At 38.4% G+C, this 21,366-nt stretch overlaps 1 protein-coding gene across 1 annotated transcript in view; it reads left to right on the top strand.

Annotated features, from left to right (window-relative positions):
- Positions 1–21,366, top strand: part of ADAM9 (ADAM metallopeptidase domain 9) — a 109,779-nt gene that overhangs the window by 50,759 nt on the left and 37,654 nt on the right. The window contains exons 13-14 of the mRNA XM_003269597.4: positions 7,544–7,636; positions 8,646–8,841. Coding sequence (XP_003269645.1) covers positions 7,544–7,636; positions 8,646–8,841 — 289 coding nt within the window. The remainder of the gene's footprint in view (positions 1–7,543; positions 7,637–8,645; positions 8,842–21,366) is intronic.

A 21,366-nucleotide genomic window follows, 5' to 3' on the forward strand; every position in this document is an offset into this window, starting at 1 on the left:
GTAGTCGGTACTACAGGCATAGGCCACCATGCCTGACACATTTTTGTATGTTTTGCAAAGAAGGGGTTTTGCTACGTTGCCTAGACTGGTCTCGAACTCCTGGACTCAAGCAATCTGCCTGCATAAAACACCCAGAGTGCTGGGATTGCAGGTGTGCACCACTGCACCTGATCTCATTAATTGATTTTTGTATGTTGAGCCCTCCCAATTTATACCCAAGGATAAATTCTACTAGGTCACGTTGTATTTTACTTTTAATGTGCTGCTGAATTTGGTTTGCTAGTATTTTGTTGAGGATTTTGCATCTGTATTTGTTTGGCACATTGGCCTGTAGTTTTCTGTATTTGGTGTATTGGCCTTGGTGATACAGTCTGCATCAGGATAATGCTGGCCTCATAAAATGAGTGGAATTTTCTCCTCCTCCTCTATTTTTTGGGTGAGTTTTTAGAATGATTGGCATTAGTTCTTTAAATGTTTGGTAGATTTCACCAGTAAAGCCATTGGTCCTGTGCTTTTCTTTGCTAGGAGGTTTTTGATTACTGATTCATGTCCTTACTACTTATAGGTCTGTTCAGACTTATTTCTTCATGATTCAGTCTTGGTGGGATGTGTGTTTCTAGGAATTTATCCATTTCTTTTAGGTGATCCAGTTTGTTGATGTGTAAATGTTTGTAGTAATCTTTTACAATTCTTTTTATTTATGGCATCAGTTGAAATGTCTCCTTTCTCATTTCTGATTTTGAGTCTTCTCTTTCTTTTTCTTAGTGTAGCTAAGCTTGGTTAATATTGCTTATCTTTTGAAAAATACTAACTCTTGGTTTTGCTGATTTTTCAATTCTTTTTCTGGTCTCAATTTTGTTTATTTCTGATCTGAAGTTCATTATTTCCGTTATGATAATTTTGGGTTTAAATTTTCTGTTGCTTTTCAGGTTTCTTGGGTTGTAAAGTTAGGTTGTTTATTTGAGTTTTTTTTTTTTTAATATAGGTTATCACAATAAGCTTTCCTTGTATTTTTTTTTTTTTTTGACAGAGTCTCACTGTGTTGTCCAGGCTGGAGTGTAGTGGGGCAATCTTGGTTCATTGCAACCTCCACCTCCCGGTTTCTAGCGATTCTTGTGCCTCAGCCTCCTCAGTAGCTAGGATTACAGGTGCGCACCACCATGCCTGGCCAATTTTTGTATTTTTAGTAGAGATGGGGTTTCGCCATGTTGGCCAGGCTGGTCTCGATCTCCTGATCTCAGGTGATCTACCTGCCTTGGTCTCCCAAAGTGCTGGGATTACAGGTGTGAGCCACCACATCTGGCCTCCTTTTAGTATTATTCTTGTTTTATTTCATAAGTTTTTACATACTGTGTTTTTTGTTTGTCCAAAAGTATTTTTTAATTTCGTGTTTGATTTCCTTTTTGACCGAATGGTTGTTCCAAAGTGTGTTAATTTGCACACATTGGTGAATTTTCCATTTTCCTTTCTTCTTTTATTGTCGTCTTTTTCTATTCTAATTGCTAGTTTCATCCATTTTGGTCAGAAAATATATTTGGTATGATTTCAGTCTTCTTAAATTTCTAAAGACCTGTTTTGTGACCTAACATGTGAGCCTGGAGAGAGTTCCATGTGTGCCTGAGAATAGTATGTATTCTGCCACTGTTGGGTAGAATGTTCTGTATATGTCTGTTAGTTTGATTTGGTCTGTAGTGTTGTTCAACTCCTGTGTTTCCTTATTGATCTTCTATCTAGATGTTTTATCCATAATTAAAGTGCAGTCTTGAAGTTTCTTACTATTATTGTGTTGCTCTCTTTCTTCCGTTTTGTCAGTGCTTGCATTACATATTTAGGTGCTCTAATGCTGGGTGCATATATATTTATTATTGTTATATCTTCCTAGTGAATTGTTACTTTTATCACTATAAAATGTTTTTCTTTGTGTTGTGTGACAATTCTGACATAGTCTCTTTTCTTTGATATAAGTATAGCTACCCCTGCTCTCTGTGGTTACCATTTGCATGGAATATCTTTATCCATTCTTCACTTTCAGCCTATATATGTCCTTAGAACTATAGTAAGTCTATTGTAGATAGCATATAGTTTAATTTTTTTTTTTTTATCCATTCAGTATGCTATGTGTTTTTGTTGGGGAGTTTAACATATTTGCATTTAAAGTAATTCTTGATAGGGAAGGATTTACTATGATTGTTTTAAATGTTTTTTGTTTGTCTTGTAGCTCTTTTGTCTGCCCTTTCTTGCTGTTTTCCTTTGTAATTTTTTGAATTTGTGTGTGTGTTGATATTCTTTTATCCCTATTCCTTTTTCTTTTGTGTAACTTCCTTCTATAGGTATTTGTTTATGGTTACCTTAGAGCGTGCATAAAATATCTTGTAGTAATAACAGTATTTTTAAGCTGATAACAACCTCAATTACATACAAAAACTCTTCACTTTAAGTTCTCCCATTACACAGTTTATGTTGTTGTTACAGTTTACAATCTATTAATATTGTGTATCTTTCAACATATTTTTTATAGTTTTTTTTTTTTTTTTCGAGATGGAGTTTTGCTCTTGTTGTCCAGGCTGGAGTGTAATGGTGCGATGGCTCACTGCATCCTCTGCCTCCTGGGTTCAAGTGATTCTCCTGCCTCAGCCTCCCAAGTAGCTGGGACTACAGGTGCCTGCCACCATGCCCGGCTAATTTTTTTATTTTAGTGGGGATGGGGTTTCACCATGTTGTCCAGGCTGGTCTCGAACTCCTGACCTCAAGTGATCTGCCTGCCTCAGCCTCCCAAAGTGCTGGGATTACAGGCATGAGCCACTGCGCCCGGCCCATAGTTAACATTTTATACTTTTTCTTCTAAATTTACACTAGAAGTGAAAGTGATTTACCAAATACCATTAACAGCAACACAGTATTTTGCATTTGTCTATATATTTATTCTTACTAATTAATTTTATACTTTCTTATGCTCCTGTGTTGCTGTCTAGCAGTCTTTCATTTCAAGGTGAAGAACTCCATTTCACATTTCTTAGAAGAAAGGTCTAGTCATAATGAACTCCCCTGCTTTTGTTTTTCTAGAAAAGTCTTAATGTCTTCTTCATTTTTAAAGGATAGTTTTACTAGATATAGGATTCTTTCTTGGCAGTTTTTTTCTTTCATTACTTTAATATGTCACCTCATTAACCTTCTAGCCTGCAAGATTACTGCTGAAAAATCCACTAATGGCCTGATGGGGGTTCCCTTGTATGTGATGAGTTGCTCTCTTTCTTACTGCTTTCAAAATTCTCTTTGTCTTTTGATAATTTGATTGTAATGTTTCTTGGTGTTGATTTCTTTAGATTCTTCTTACTTAAGGTTCTTTGAGGTTCCTGCATCTGGATGTCCATTTCCTTCCCCAGATTTGGGAAAATTTCAACCACTACCTCTTTGAAATAAGCTTTTTGGTACTTTTTCTTAGTCTGCTCCTTGTGGGATTGCCACAGTGTGTATATTAGTCTCTTGATGGTGTCTCATAAGTCCCTTAAGCTTTCTTCACTTATATTTCTTTTTTTTTTTGCTCCTCTGACTTCATAAGGTAACCTGACTTTGAGTTTGTTGAATCTTTATTCTGTTTGCTCTGATCTGCTGTTGAACTCCTTTGTTGCATTTTTCCATTAAGTTGGTGTATTCTTCAAGCCCTGAAATTAGTGAGAAGACCTTCACTAATTAACCTGGCTAGAGCTTTTTTGGGCCTCCCAGACTTTCATGTTTGTTATACTGCTTTTTCTGTTGTTGTTAGCCCCCGGTGTCTACAATATGCTGGAGCCCATCAGTGTTCTGGGAGGGGAGAAAGAAGTGAATTTGTTGGGCAATCCCTAGAAAAGTTGGAACATGTGACATGTGGTCCAACTGTTTCTCTTTCCAGGGAAAAGCTTGGAAGTGTTTTTTTTTTTTTTTTCATCACTATGTTAAACTGGGTAGAGGAACTGTGGCAAGTGTCTGAGTGATAGTTGGAACAACCACCTTTATTCTTTGTAGCCTTCAGGGGTCTAGCACATACCAGCTCCATCTGTGCTCTGAGAGAGGAGAGAGAAAAGCCAATTCCTTGGGTAGCTCCTAGAAAAATTGTAGCATGTAGCATTGGGTGTGTGGTCCTCCTTCGGGAGAAGCTAGGAGCTGTGGCAAGTGCCCACATGCTAGTTTAACCTGCTACCTTTGTTCTCTGAAACCCCCAGGGATCTAATATATTCCAGGTCCTATATGTTGTCAGAGGCAGATGACATAGAAGGTAGTCCCTCAGGAAGCACTCTAAAAAACTGTAATATTGGATGTGTGGCCCAACTCTTCCTCTCCTCAGGGAGATGCTGAGAGCTGTTTCCTCCCGATCTTATATGAGGTGTCATGGGTTGGGATTGTGGTGAGAAAGGATCTCCAGTTTTCCTACTGGTTTCAGTGTGGCTGGTTTTACAATTGCCTGGGATGTAGTAGCCTCTCAACTAGTTTCTGGATTTCTCACAAAGGGAATTGATTAGTGTGTTACTGTTGAATTGCTGACTTTTTAACAGGAAATTTGTTAGCCTCCAATAAAAGTTAAAATGCACAAGCTTTTAGATCTAGTAATTCTACCTTTATGTAACTATCTTAGAGAAATATTTGTATATATACACATGGGGAGTGTACAGGGATGTTTATTGCAGCACTGCCTGTTGGAGGAAGGAGAATCCAGAGCTTTCTATTCTCCCATTTTGGTGATGCCATTCTGGCTTTTATTTTTGTGCATAAATAAAATCAGAGTTAATATTGTTTAAAATTGACTTAAAATCTCTTGTGTGCAGATTTTTTTCTATTACGATATCCTGGACATTTTTCTGTATCATTTTATTATGTAGACATAACCCTTTAATTTGCTGGATAGTATTTCAATACAAGGATTTACTATGATTTATTTAACCATACTCTAATTAATTACTGTAATTAGTGTTTTCTGTTGTAAACAGTGCTGCAGTATACATCCTTGTACACACCTCATATGTATATATACAAATACACACCTCATGTGTATATATACAGATATACACATGTCATGTGTATATATACAAATATTTTTCTATGATAGTTATTGTACATAAAGGTAGAATTATTGGATCTAAAAGCATGTACATTTTAACTTATATCAGAAGCTAATGAATTTCCCATAAATAGTGTGGGTCAGTTTGCATTTTTGACAACAGTATATTATGCCATTGTGTACCCATAGTCTTACCAGCACAGGATAGTATGTTTTCTTAATTTTGACAAGCTGATGGGTAAAAAATAAGAAGATACTGTTTTAGTTTACAGTTTTTCGTGTGATTGTAGATTATAGGCATCATTTTCTTCTGTGAATTATTATTTTATGTATTCCTTATCAGTTGTTCTGTTGGTTCATTAAATCTTCTTTTAAATTGATTTTTAGGCCTCTTTGTGTAAGATGGACATAACTCCTTTGTTATGTATGTTCTAATATTCTTTATTTATAGCTTATTTAACTTTTCATAGGTTACATTTTATGCTGAAATTTAAAATTTAAATGAAGGCAAACTTACTAATTTTTTTCCTGTAATGGTTTCAGAAATTTGTATCTTGACCTGGTTTTTAGTATTCGTATATGTAGATCATCATCATAGCCCCTCTACAAATTATTTTAGTTTTTTTTTAATTTAAAATTTTTATGTTAACTCTTTTAATTGAGGAGGGGGCATGTGGAGTAAGCTTGGAAATTAAACTTATCCACTAATGATCAGTTGTTGTGGAACCATTTAAAATGGTTCTTTTACGATAACCTAAGTTCCTATATACATTATCTGTTTCCTGATTCCTTATTCTTTCATGAAGCCAACTGTCCTGCAGTGTTTTTGAAGTGACCAGCATTCACCTACAAATCTTTATGTGAACTTAGGTTTTTAATTCTGTTGGGTAAATGTCCCGGAGTAGAATGACTTGGTTAGATGGTAGAGGTATTTAACTTTTCAAGAAACTCTCAAACGGTTTTCTAAAGTGATTGTACCATTTCTCATTTCCATCCTTAGTGTATGAGAGTTCTAATTGTTTCATATCCTGACCAATACTTAATGTGGTCAGTCTTTTTAATTTTAGCCATTCTATTGAGTGTGAGGTGCTGTCTCATTGAGGTCTTAATTTGCATTTCCTTAGTGACTAATGATGCATTGAGCATGTTTTCATGTGCTTATTTGCCATCAGGCTATCTTGTGGTGATACAACTGTTCAAGTCTTTCCCCTCATTTAAAAATTTTGATTACTTATTGTTGAGTTTTGAGAATACTTTGTGTATTCTGTATACAAGTTCTCTATCAGATTGTCAATATTTTTTCCAAGTTGTAGCTTGCCTTTAATTAACTTAGCAGTATATTTTGAAGAGCAGAACTTTTACATGATGATGAAGTCTATTTTATAAACTTGTAATTTTATCGGTTGTTCTTTTGGTGTCCTATCTAAGGACTTCTTGCCTACTCCACAGTTGCAAAGGTTTTCTCCTAGAAGTTTTATAGTTTTAGGTTTTACATTTAGTTCCATGAAGCATTTTGACTTTTTTTGGGTATATTTCAAGATGTACATTAAATTTCATTTATTTTAAAATGTTTATTATGAAATAATTATAATCTGAAAAGAAGTTGCAAAATAATATAGAGTCCTGTGTACTTTTCACCCAGTTTTCCTTAGTGGTGACATCTTATAAAGCTATACCACCGAATACAAAACAGAACATTGACGTTGCTATTTTAACAGAGAAGATGTCTCGTGGGTGGGAGTTTGGGGGTAAGAAGGAGCCATGGTGGCCCAGAGTATAGTGAGAGAAGCCAAGCAAGGTAAAAAGAGTGTTCAGCTAGGGTGAAGAGCCATCCAACAGAGAAGTTAGACCCTGAGCATGAAGATAAATGCCTTTATGGACACTAACCTGTCTGTGATCATCAAACATACTGTTATGAACTGAATGTTTGTGCTTCCCCAAAACTCATGTGTTGGAGCCCAGCCACCAGCATGGCTACATTTGGAGATGGGGCCTTTAAGGAAGTAATTAAGGTTAAATGAGGTCATAAGGGTGGGGCCCTGATCCACTAGGATCACTGTCCTTGTAAGAAGATACACCAAACGTCCCACTTGCCTTCTTTCTGCACACATGCACTGAGGAAGGGCTATGTCAGCACACAGCAAGAAGGCAGCCCTCTGTAAGCCAGGAAGAGAGTCCCCACCAGAAACTGAACTAGTAGGAACCTTGATCGTGGATTTCTAGCCTCAAGAACTGTGAGAAAATAAATTTCTGCAGTTTAAACATGTGGTATTTTGTTATGGCATTCTGAGCAGACTAAGTAAGGCACATGCTATATGATTTCTGTCCTTTGAAATATGTTGAGACTTGTACTTGCAGCTGAAGAGACACTGTTAAATCCAGAAACAGTAAGCAACTGTTTCTGGAGGGTAACTGCTACAATCATGTTAGAATGAAGTAGATTTTAGGTGTAAGATAGAATATTAATGTCAATTGCTAATTTCGTTATTGACAGTCATTTTATGTTCATAGGAATGTGAATTGGACCCTTGCTGTGAAGGAAGTACCTGTAAGCTTAAATCATTTGCTGAGTGTGCATATGGTGACTGTTGTAAAGACTGTCGGGTAAGGAATTCCTCCCTCTTGGGAACAGAAAAAAAAAAGAAAAACCAAAGAAAAAGAAAACCTGTGTATATCAAAATTTGTTTTTTGAGATTTCTGAGTGAGCACTATTTTTATTTTATGGTCATGGGAAAAATTTTATGCCACTTGTGTATAATTTTAAAGCACACTCTTTTACATTAAGTGGTCTGTTGATATTGTTTTCTAAGTAGAAACATTTTTTTTCTGATTTTTAGAGTAATATATGCTTGTTAGAAATAATTAAATAACATGAAACCATAGCAAGTAGAGAATGAAAGATCCCCTATTATTTTATACTCTTCAGGTAGCCATTGTTGATAATTTGTTAATATAATCATATTTTTTCTATACAAATGTGAGTGTATGTGTATATGTGTGTTTTTAAGTGGGTAAGCACAGATACATATGTTTTTACTACCTGCTTTTTTCAAAATGACACCATGGACTTTTTTCCCATTCATGTAGTTCTATAATACATGGTTATTTAAGTAATATTACTTGTATAGTTGTACCATAATTTCTTTAGTCAACTAATGATGGACATTTTGATTGCTTCCAGTTACTGCTTATAAGAGAAATCACTGGTGCAGAATATTCATACTAAGTTTTTGATATACATTTTATATTTCTTTCACAAATATGCCAGTCTATACTTCTACCAACAGTATGATCAAATGCTTGTTTCCTTATGCCAATATTGGTTACTAGCAGGCACTATACTCCTAGTTAATTCAATAGGTGTAAAGGGTTCTTGTATTTTTATTTAGTTTGCATTTCTTTTGGTTACAAATGAGGTCATGTTTCTTCACTTTCCATAGTTAGGAGTTACACGAATTACCTGTTGTTAGCCATTGTTCATTTTTCTATTGGGTTATTTAATCTTTTGTTATTGTTAGAATGCTTTATAGATGTAAATGCTGTGGTTTCACATTTGATTAATTTGTGGACATTATCCTGATATTTCTGTTTAATTTGAATTTTATTTCACTAGTTCCTTCCAGGAGGTACTTTATGCCGAGGAAAAACTAGTGAGTGTGATGTTCCAGAGTATTGCAATGGTTCTTCTCAGTTCTGTCAGCCAGATGTTTTTATTCAGAATGGATATCCTTGCCAGAATAACAAAGCCTATTGCTACAACGGCATGTGTCAGTATTATGATGCTCAGTGTCAAGTCATCTTTGGCTCAAGTAAGATATCATCATTTATAATTGATTGCTTTGATATTATTTATTTTTGATTTAGATATTTTAAAAAAGGTAATGAAACATTATTGATAAAGTTGAGGCTCTCTTGTTTCTCATATTTCCTTTCTTCTTTGGAGGCAGTCATGATCATGGATTTAATATGCACAGATTCAGTTGATGTTTTCTTATTTTTACTGTCTATATCTTTTTATATTTTGTGTATCACGCACACACACAGATACATATATAGTATCCTCTAGTTTTAATAATGTTGAATTGTGCACGTGGATCTGCTATTTGCATTATTCACTCAGAATTTTCTTGAAATTCATCTATATTGATATATTTATATCATAGTACATTAAAGTATTCCATTAGATGGGTGGATCATGATTTAGTTATTCTCTTACTGATATTTGGGATTTTAAAAAAATTTATGTATTTTTTCTTTTTAAAGTTCTTATTTTTATCAAGGGCATAAACATAAAGAGCCAAATTATTGTGTAATGCATAGTATGAACAAATAAGGACTGTTCCCACCCAGTATTCCCATCACTTGAGGCAGTTTTACCTTTTTTGGCTTTTTGTTAACTTGTGCTAAGTTTTTAGATAATCTCTTGGCAATGCTACATTTTGATTTTTTTGTTCTAGGCATTAGTTATTAATTTCTCACTATAGAAGATGAGTTAGTTTTCTTTCCTTCTCTTCGTTCAACCCTTAACAACTCCCATCATACCTATGCTCATTTTCCATTCTTCATCCTCCCAATAGTTAGGGCAGTGATGACTGTGTATTGTATAATGGCCACATTAATGCTCTTCACAACTAAACTATGTAGTAAGTTATAATTACTTTCCTGATTTCTCTAGAGTTACTAATTCTCTCTCTTTCTGTTTATCTCTCTCTCTCTCTCTCTTTTGGTTTGGTTAGTTTCCTATGTGCTTTCCATTAATTGACCTGTCTATTGTTAACCATTGGCTTGATTGTGCCTTGAGTTGATTAGTGGCATCAAGTATTCTATTTATTTTAATTTGTTCAAATAAGTCTGAACAGAAGGCCTCTGTTCCTCTTCAGTCTTGACTGGTTTCCCTCTGTATAGTTAGTTAGGGTTGTCTAGAGAAATGAGCCATTGTGTTGTGCGTTTATGTATACAGTTGTATACTGCATAACAACATTTTGGTCAGTGAGAGACTGCATATACAACAGTGGTCTCATAAAATTATAATGCTGTATTTTTACTGTAACTTTTCTATGTTTAGATATGTTTAGATACCTTTTCTATGTTTAGATATGTTTAGATGCCATTGTGTTACCATTGCCTACAGTATTTAGTACAGTGACATGGTGTACAGATTTGTAGCCTAGGAGCAATAGGCTGTACCACATAGCCTAGACGTGTAGTAGGCTATACCACCTAGGTTTGTTTAAGTGCACTCTGTGATGTCTGCACAATGACAAAATCACCTAACAACTCATTTCTCAGATCATATCCCTGTTGTTAAGTGACACATTACTGTAGATATTACTGTATATATAATCTGGAGGATTTATTACATGAATCTAATATTTATATATAATATATAATATATAATTTACATATATAATATATTAAATATATAATATCTTATATATTTATTACATGAAAATCGAATATATTCTCCTGGAGGAATCTGATATATTAGATTCATGTAATAAATCCTGCATAATAGCATGAGTCCATATATGAATTGGCTTGTGTGATTGTGGAGGCTGCTAAGTGTCAGATCTGCAGGGAGAGTCAGCAATCTGGAGACCCTGTAGAGCTGATGGTATAGTTCCAGTTAGAAGTCTGGCAGGCTCATGACCATGGTAGAGCTAGTGTTTCAGTTCAATTCCAAAGGCAGGAAAAAAGCTGATGTCTCATTCCAAAGGCCTTCAGGAAGACTTTTCTCTTACTTGAGGGAGGACTGGCCTTTTCGTTCAAGTTTAAAATTGATTGGATGGGGCCCACCTCCAATAGGGAGGGCAGTCTGCTTTACTCAGTCTGCTGATTTCAATGTTAATCTCATCCAAAATCACCCTTACAGAGACATCTGTAATTATGTTTGATTAAATATCTGGGGATTCTGTGGCTCAGTCAAGTTAACTCTACTAAAAAGGGTAAAATTAACCCTAATCAAAAATCCACTCCTTGTCAACTTAAAACCCATAGACACCTTCTTAAACCATACCAGATCTCCAAATGTGTACCTTGTTAAGGGCATAATTCCACCTAGCATGATATAATACCACTATCTTGCATACAGCTAAAACCTCACTAACCTCTTTTCCAGAAAAGGAGGTAAAGTGATGTTTATTCTTCTTCTTGATATCCCATAACTTAAATACTGGGATATAAAATTAACAGTACTTAAATACTGTAATATCAAGTCAATATATCTTATGTTGCATGATAAAGGTATAAGGAATGAGAACATATTTGCTCAATACATGTGTGTGTGAATGCACACACACACGCAGCTATTCTTAATGAAACAGTCTTCATTTCTGCAACTGGTCACATGGTTGTAGCTGGTATTTATAACTAACTTCCACCCATTCTGTATTCCCTTTGCCTTCAGCAAGCACATTAGCTGTTTGTGGTTCTTTACCTGTTAGGGTGACCCAAACTGTCATTCTTGAAAGGTCTGGGCCATTTGCAGTCTTTCCTAGATTGGGTTGTTAAAGTTTTCCATTGAACTTGAACTTAATCATGAAGCATGGTAATACTAAGAGATGCCCTAAGGGATCCCCGGCATTCTAGACATACTCTTCCTTGCCTCCATTGTGGAATAGTAGGCCAATTTCCCTTTGTTCGGATCAGTAATTCTACCTGGCATAGAAACTGCCTTCTTTGCCTGTTGACTCAGAGGTATGAGGAGCCAATGTGGCTGGGCTTCTGGCTTAATTTCTAGTTCAGTAGAATCATTATTGTGGCTCCTGGTGGCAGCATTCCTCCCTTTGGAACTAAGGCCTCTAGTCCAGTAGAGCATAAAGTCATGGGAACAGGAAACAAAATTTTGCTAGTGGGTCACTATGGATAATGGTGAGTGGTGTTCCTCTCATTTCCACCCCTTGATACCTGGACACATGAATCCTGGTTATGGGAAAATCAGCATTAGATGTTGGCTGCTGATTGAGAGCATATACAGCCTTTTGGAGAACCTTGCCCCAGCACTGTAAGGTATTGCTACCTAGTGGCACTGTAACTCAGTCTCCAAAAGGCATTTCCACCATGCTGTCAGCCAGCTGCTTCAGGATGGTGGGGAAGGAACATGGTAAGGCCAGTGAATTCCATGTGCATGGGCCCATTGCCTCACTTCATTTGCTATCAAGTGAATTCTTTGGTTTGAAGCAGTGCTGTGTAGAATATTATGATGGTGGGGGAGGAATTCTGTATGTCCACAGAAGGTAGTTTTGGTAGTTCACAGAAGTGTTGCTACAGGGATGGCAAATCTATATCAAGAGTACGTGTCTACCCCAGTGAGAACAAAGCACTGCCTCTTTCATGATGGAAAGGGAAAAATGTAATCAACCTGCCACCAGGCAGCTGACTGACTAACCTAGGGAATGGTGTCATACTGGGGACTCAGGATTGGACTTTGCTACTGGAGAATTTGGGCACTTAGCAGCAACAATAGCGAGGTCAGTTGTTGAGAGGAAGTCCATGATGCTGAGCCCATGCATCGCCTCCAACCCTGTCACTGTGAGTACGTGGTTCCCGAGCCCATGGTTGAGAATAGTTGGCTGAGGTAAGAATGAATCATCCTATCTACTTGATTATTAAAATTCTCCTCTACTGAGGTCACCCTTTGGCGAACATTCAAATGGGACACAAATGTCTTTGCCATACAACCCAGTCATTGACCATAGCCCATAAATTGGTATATAATCACGTCTGGCTGTTTCTTCTTCCAAGTGAACAACCAGGTGCACTTCAGGGATGTCCCAGAAAGGGGCTGCAGTGCTACAGTCATCCACTTTTGGTTCTTCATATCATGTGTAGAACCATCTGCAAACCAGGTCTCCGTCTTCTTTTCCACTGTCACCTGATGGGTAGGAAATTCCCCGTGAAGTCATAGTCGCTGGCTAGGAGAGAAAATGTAGTGTAGCAGGAGTGGGGAGCAGGGGCATTTGGGGCACTTCTTTATGTAACTTGTGCCTTCCAGGCCTTGGTTGGGACCAATTACATACGTAGCACTTCCATTTCATGATGGGGTGCTGCTGCATATGCCCAGCTTTATAGCTTGGTGAGTCAGATGACATCCAGTTTATGATGGGCAACTCAGGTTGAATGGTAACTTGGTGGGTGGCCCATGGTTAAATGTTCAATTTCTACTTTAAGGCCCAGTAGCAGGCCAATAGTTTTTCCTCAAAAGGAGAGTAGTTATTCACAGAGGATCACAAGGCTTTGCTCCAAAATCCTAAAGGCCTGCACTGCACCTGACGTATAGGGAACTGTCAGAGGTGCTAAACAGCATTTCTGTCTGTAACTGCTGCTTCAAGCACTGTTTGATCTGCTTGATCAAGTGGGCTAAGCAGCAGAGCATCTTGCCTGACAGCCTGGACCTATTGCAGAGTTTCCCGTTGTTCTGGGCCCAGCTCAAAACTAGCAGCTCTTTGGGCCACTGGGTAAATGGGCCAGAGTTACTCAACCAAATGAGGAATATTTTGCCTTCAGAAATCCAAATGGACCACTAAACATTGTGCCATTCTGTTGGTTGTGGGAGTGACCAGATGCAACTTCTCCTTCCCCTTAGAAAGGATATCTTGACATGTCCCACACCACTGGACATGTAGAAATTTCACTGAGGTAGAAGTCACCCGAATTTTTGTCAGATTTATTTTCTACTTTTTGTCGTGCAAATATCTTGCCAGTGTCAAGAATAGTTGCTTCTTCTTGCTCACTAGGTCTAATGAGCATAATGTTTTCAATGACTAGTGTGATATTTTGTGGAGGGAAAAGGTAATCAAGATCCCCAAAACTAAATTATGATATGGGGCTCTAGAGTTGATATTCTTCCTAAGTAGGACAGTGAAGGTGTATTGCTGGCCTTGCCAGCTGAAAGCAGCTGCTTCTGGTAGGCTGTGTGGATGGGTATAAGTATTTTTCAGATCACAGCTGCATACCGTGTATTAGGGGATGTGTTAATTTGCTCAAGCAATGAAATACATTTGGTATAGCAGCTTCAGTTGGAGTCACCACTTAGCTAAGCTTATAATAATCCACTGTCATTCTCCAAGATCTGTCTGTCTTCTGCACAGGGCAAATAGGCGAATTGAATGGAGATGTGATGGGAGTACCCACCTCTGCATCTTTCAAGTCCTTGATATTGACACGAATCTCTGCAATCCCTCCAGAGATGTGGTATTGCTTTTGGATTACTATTTTCCTAGGTAGAGGCAGTTCTAATGGGTTCCACCTGGCCTTTCTTACCATAATAGCTATCACTCCACAGGTCAGGGAACCAGTGTGGCAATTCTGCCAGCTGTTGAGTGTGTCTCTTTCAATTATGCATTCTGGAACTGTGGGAAGAAACCCACAAGGTGGGTTCAGGGACCCACTAGGCCTGCTGTGAGATGGACCTGAGGTAAAACTTCATCTATCACCTGACCTTCATAAGCCCCTACTCTGACTTCTTGACCACAGTGACATTTTGGGTTTGCTCAATTATTTCAGATACAGTGTTCTGTGTTCCTGAAAGATCGAATTTTTTTCTCAGTGCACAGTGTCTTAGTCTGATCAATTCTGTCTCAGTCTATTTTGTGCTATTATAACAAAATGCACAGACCGGGTAATTAATAGTGAACAGAAATTTATTGGCTTCTGGAGGCTGGTAAGTCCAAGATAAAGGTGCTGCCATCTGATGAGGGTCGTTTTGCTGAGCCATCACATGACAGAAGGTAGATGGGCAAGAGACAAAGTGGGGCCAAACGCACCCTTTTATAACAATATTAATCTTATCCCAGAGGGCAGAGCCATCATGGACTAATCACCTCTTAAAGGTCCCACCTCTTAATGCTGTCACAATGGTAATTAAATTTCAACATGAATTTTAGAGGGGACAGACATTTAAACCATAGATGGCTACTCTAACAAGATATACTGTAGACTGTATGGCTTAAATGGCAGACACTTATTTCTCAGAGTTCTGGAGGCTGGGAGTCCAAGATCAAAGTGCCAGTCAATTTGGTTCTTGGTGAGGGATCTCTCTTTTCTTCTTTTTTTTTTTTTTTTTTTTTTGGGACGGAGTCTCGCTCTGTCGCCCAGGCTGGAGTGCAGTGGCGCAATCTCGGCTCACTGCAAGCTCTGCCTCCCGGGTTCACGCCATTCTCCTGCCTCAGCCTCTCCAAGTAGCTGGGACTACAGGCGCCTGCCACCACGCCCAGCTAATTTTTTTGTATTTTTTAGTAGAGACGGGGTTTCACTGTGTTTGCCAGGATGGCCTCGATCTCCTGACCTCGTGATCCACCTGCCTCAGCCCCCCAAAGTGCTGGGATTACAAGCGTGAGCCACCGTGCCCGGCCTTCTTTTCTTCTTATAAGATCGCCAGTCCCATCATAAGGGTCCCATCCTCATGATCCCACCTAACTCTGATTACCTCCCAAAGGGCCCATCTCCAAATACCATCACTTTGGGGTTAGGGCTTCAATAGATGAATTATGGGATACACAAACATTGAAGGGGTACACAAACATTCAGTACATAACCATTGCCCTGGTAAAAGGCCATAGGTCCCTTGGAAATGTCTGGGATAATGATTAATAGTATAAATTTTTGGCATTGTATGGGAGGGTTCTTCCTTAAGGAGACTTACCCTGCCTTTATTTGAGAGTTTCTGTTTCTGTAAACTGGCTCAACTCAAGGAATTGATTAAGAGGCTGTGACTTTCTGTTTTTATGATTCAAATTAGACTTTTGTTTACTTGGCCTAGAGTTTTCTTATTTGGTACAGATCAAGTAAGACTATGGGAAGCTGCCTATCTTGCTTCTACTTTGGACAGAAACAGTGTGATCAACTAGCCAATGCCATAAGTTTTTACATGGGTCAGGTTATTCTGATTGCTGCTTTGACTCTGCTCTCCATTATGGTAACCTTGGCTCTCCATTATGCCCACCTTGCCTTTGGTGGTTGAATGTTGACACTTTCCTATCACCTAGAATCTGATACTTTGATTGCATTTAAGTTTCCAAACTCAGTGGCCATAGCTCCTACTATAAGGTCTGCCTTTTAAGTAAGAGTGATCACAGAGCTTTTCAAGGATGCTAGGCCTCCCCTTACAAATTCATTTCTTACAGTCTTGGTGGAAGGTGTGTTTTCTGGATTCTTCCAGGGTGGGTAAATACATCTTAAGTGACAAATCGACTCCAACATTTTAGTTTCCCTCAGACTTTGAATCCCTTTCTCTGCATTAAACTGAGATAGGCCCTGCATTCCTGACTTGCTCACTGTGAGCTGCCTTTTGATTCACATTTCAGCCAACCAACCCAACAAACTGTTAGAGAACTTTCTAACTCCCTGAATGGCAACATTCAGTGCAGACTCTCTGCTTTGTGAGTCCTCATCAATAAATTCATCCCAATCCAACTTTATGTTCCTCCCACCATTATCTCACACCCTTAATATCCATTCCCACACATGTTCCCTGGATTTCTGTCTGTGTAAATTAGAAAACTCAAGTAGTCTTGGAGTGTGGTGAACCTCCTCATGGGTTGTATTTAGTATTTCACCTTTAGGGGCATTTTCTATGACTTGAGTCTAGTTATAGGTTTAGAAGCAATGAGATATTTTGGAGGTGGATCCTGAGGGAAATTGGCATTGTCTTGCATGGCAGCTGCCTCCGGGGAGGCTATTACAGTTGTTTCCTCAGGCAATGCAGGGTTAGTCCCCTCAGACGTTGGAGACGCTGTTTCCACTGGCAAAGACAACTCATCAGAATTTAGAGGCTCAGCCAGGTGCCTGTAATCCCAGCACTTTGGGAGGTGAGGCAGGCAGATCACTTGAGGTCAAGAGTTCGAGACCAGCCTGGCCAACATGGCGAAACCCTGTCTCCATTAAAAACACAAAAATTAGCCAGGTATAGTGGTGCACACTCCTGTAGTCCCAGCTACTTGGGAGGCTGAGGCAGGACAATCGTTTGAACTTGGGAGGTGGAGGTTGCAGTTAGCTGAGATTGTGCCACTGCACTCCAGCCTGGGCAACAGAGCAAGACTCTGTCTCAAAACAAACAAACAAACAAAAAAAGAAAGAGTTTAGAGCTCAGTGTACCCAGCTTTATCAAAGTCTCCCCACATGTCCTCATTCCAACTTTCAAGATCCAGTTCCTTATTGATCAATACCCTCAATTTAACAGTAGATACCCTCCAAGGCTAGGAGTTCAATTTGCTTTCAGCCAGTCACAGGGTAAGATTCTAGGTTTGATTTTCAGCAGTCTCAGCTCTGCAACTACCGGCGATATGGCTGTCCTTTAGGGCACACACAGAAAATTTCAGGTCACTTATATGGTGCTTGAACTAGGAATCCCTGCTCTTATCATCTTCTTTCCCTATTTTGTCCAGTAAAATAAGGAGCAACCAGGCGATCTCATACTGTTAGTATGAGAAAAATGTTTGAAGGTATCATATACATAGTCACCCAGATCCTTGCTTCTTGTAAATGTCTGATTAGGAGTCTCTAGTGGTGATATGTTTTTGTACTGCAATTACCATATCATGCGATGAACTATCAGTGCTATGTTAACTTTTGGAAATAGAGTCATAAGTGTCTTTAAAAATCTAATCAGATTAGATAGCCCTTTCTAGAAACCTTGGAATCAATTCAGAAAACTCATTCTCAAAGTTCTGTTCCAGATGTTGGTCCAAAATCTGAATTAGTCAGACTGCAGAGAAACAATATCAATTGGATATCTACATATTACATATATGTTTATTCATTTATTATAAGCAATTGGCTCATGTGATTATGGTGAGCAACTGAAAATCCCAGATTTGTAGGATGATTTGGCAAGCTGGAGACACAGGAGAGATGATGGTTTAGTTCCAGTCCAAGTTTGAAGGCCTGAGAACCAGAATTGTCAATAGTGTAATCAGTATTTATCCTGAGATCTTTCACCATGATCTGAAGGTGAATCATTGGCTCTCTCCCTTTTGAGTCTCCTGTTTACATTTCCCATATTACCCTCTTTCTTCGTTTATTTCCTCCTTTCATGGAGCTTTCCTTTCAGTAGTTTCCTTAGATAAGGTGAATTAGAAGTAAATTTTTTGAGATCCTCCAAGTGTGAAAATGGTTTTATTTGGACTAAATACTTGATTGATGGGGCTGGAAATCATTTTCTGTCACAGTTTTGAAGCCATTACTTTATTGTCTTCCAGTTTACAGAGTTGCTGTTGAAAAGTCTGAAGCCATTCTGATTTTTATACCTAGCTTTTCCCTCACACCCTCTGAAAAAGCTTGGAGAATGACCTCTTCAAGGTGATATGCCTTGATGTGGGTTTGTTTTTATTCACCGTGCTATGTAATTGATGGGTACATTCAATCTGGGAACTCATTTTTTTTAGTTCTGGAAATTTCTTCCCTTTCATTTTTTGGGTGTGATTTCTTTTCCTGGATCACATATTATTTGGATATTAGATTTACTAGATTTCCTTGGATTTTGAATTTCCTGGGTTTTCTTGTCTTTCCTGTCTTTTTATCTGTGTGGTTTTTTTTTTTTTTTTTGACCTACTTTCTAAGCAACTTCTTCAACTTGATCTTCTAACTCTTTTATTGCGGTTTTCATTTCAGGCACTATGATTTTAGTTTTCAGAAACTGTTTTATATTCTCTGAGTTTTTTTCCCACTTCTTTTTAAGAAATAATCTGTTCTTGGCCAGGCACGGTGGCTCACGCCTGTATTCCCAGCTCTTTGGGAGGCTGAGGCGGGCGGATCACAAGGTCAGGAGATTGAGACCATCCTGGCTAACATGGTGAAACCCTGTCTCTACTAAAAACACCAAATAAAAAAATTAGCCGGGTGTGGTGGCAGGGGCCTGTAGTCCCAGCCACTCGGGAGGCTGAGGCAGGAGAATGGTGTGAACCCAGGAGGCGGAGTTTGCAGTGAGCCGAGATCGCGCCACTGCACTCGAGTCTGGGCGACAGTGCGAGGCTACATCTCAAAAAAATAAAAATAAAAATAAAAAAAAGACATAATCTGTTCTTATTCCATGCGTGAAACATCTTCTCTCATGTTCGTCAGTATGTTAATGATAATTTTTTTCTTTTTTTTTAATTATATTTTAAGTTCTAGGGTACACGTGCACAATGTGCAGGTTTGTCACATATGTATACATGTGCCATGTTGGTGTGCTGCACCCATTAACTCGTCATTTACATTAGGTATATCTCCTAATGCTATCCCTCCCCACTCCCCCCACCCCACGACAGGCCCCGGTGTGTGATGTTCCCTTTCCTGTGTCCAAATGTTCTCATTGTTCATTTCCCACCTATGAATGAGAACATGCGGTGTTTGGTTTTTTGTCCTTGTGATAGTTTGCTGAGAATGATGGTTTCCAGCTTCATCCATGTCCCTACAAAGGACATGAACTCATCCTTTTTTATGGCTGCATAGTATTCCATGGTGTATATGTGCTACGTTTTCTTAATCCAGTCTATCATTGATGGACAATGGGTTGGTTCCAAGTCTTTGCTATTGTGAATAGTGCTGCAATAAACATACATGTGCATATGTTTTTATAGCAGCATGATTTATAATCCTTTGGGTATATACCAGTAATGGGATGGCTGGGTCAAATGGTATTTCTAGTTCTAGATCCTTGAGGAATCGCCACACTGACTTCCGCGATGGTTGAACTAGTTTACAGTCCAACCAACAGTGTAACAGTGTTCTTATTTCTCCACATCCGTTCCAGCACCTGTTGTTTCCTGACTTTTTAATGATTGCCATTCTAACTGGTGTGAGATGGTATCTCACTGTGGTTTTGATTTGCATTTCTCTAATGGCCAGTGATGATGAGCATTTTTTTCATGTGTCTGATGGCTTCATAAATGTCTTCTTTGGAGAAGTGTCTGTTCATGTCCTTTGCCCACTTTTTGATGGGGTTGTTTGTTTTTTTCTTGTAAATTTGTTTGAGTTCTTTGTAGATTCTGGATATTAGTCCTTTGTTAGATGAGTAGATTGCAAAAATTTTCTCCCGTTCTGTGGGTTGCCTGTTCACTCTGATGGTCGTTTCTTTTGCTGTGCAGAAGCTCTTTAGTTTAATTAGATCCTATTTGTCAATTTTGGCTTTTGTTGCTATTGCTTTTGGTGTTTTAGACATGAAGTCCTTGCCCATGCCTATGTCCTGAATGGTATTGCCTAGGGTTTCTTCTAGGGTTTGTATAGTTTTAGGTCAGAAATTTCAGTCTTTAATCCATCTTGAATTAATTTTTGTATAAGGTGTAAGGAGGGGATCCAGTTTCAGCTTTCTATGTATCGCTAGCCAGTTTTCCCAGCACTATTTATTAAATAGGGAATCCTTTCCCCATTTCTTGTTTTTGTCAGATTTGTCAAAGATCAGATGGTTGTAGATGTGTAGTATTATTTCTGAGGCCTCTGTTCTGTTTCATTGGTCTATATATCTGTTCTGGTACCAGTACCATGCTGTTTTGGTTACCGTAGCCTTGTAGTATAGTTTGAAGTCAGGTAGCATGATGTCTCCAGCTTTGTTCTTTTTGTTTAGGATTGACTTGGCAATGGGAGCTCTTTTTTGGTTCCATATGAACTTTAAAGTAGTTTTTTTCCAGTTCTGTGAAGAAAGTCATTGGTAGCTTGATGGGGATGGCATTGAATCTATAAATTACCTTGGGCAGTATGGCCATTTTCACGATAATTGATTCTTCCTATCCATGAGCATGAAATGTTCTTCCATTTGTTTGTGTCCTCTTTTATTTCCTTGAGCAGTGGTTTGTAGTTCTCCTTGAAGAGGTCCTTCATGTCCCTTGTAAGTTGGATTCCTAGGTATTTTATTCTCTTTGAAGCAATTGTAAGTGGGAGTTCACTTACGGTTTGGCTCTCTGTCTGTTATTGGTGTATAAGAATGCTTTTGATTTTTGCACATTGATTTTGTATCCTGAGACTTTGCTGAAGTTGCTTATCAGCTTAAGGAGATTTTGGGCTGAGACGATGGAGTTTTGTAGATGTGCAGTCATGTCATCTGCAAACAGGGACAATTTGACTTCCTTTTTTCCTAATTGAATACACTTTATTTTGCCCTGGCCAGAACTTCCAACAGTGTGTTGAATAGGAGTGGTGACAGAGGGCATCCCTGTCTTGTGCCAGTTTTCAGAGGGAGTGCTTCCAGTTTTTGCCCATTCAGTATGATATTGGCTGTGGGTTTGTCACAAATAGCTCTTGTTAATTTTGAGATATGTTCCATCAATACCTAGTTTATTGAGAGTTTTTAGCATGAAGCGCTGTTGAATTTTGTCAAAGGCCTTTTCTCCATCTATTGAGATAACCATGTGGTTTTTGTC

This window comes from Nomascus leucogenys, chromosome 8 (genome assembly GCF_006542625.1).
Source record: "Nomascus leucogenys isolate Asia chromosome 8, Asia_NLE_v1, whole genome shotgun sequence".
Lineage (NCBI taxonomy): Eukaryota > Metazoa > Chordata > Mammalia > Primates > Hylobatidae > Nomascus > Nomascus leucogenys.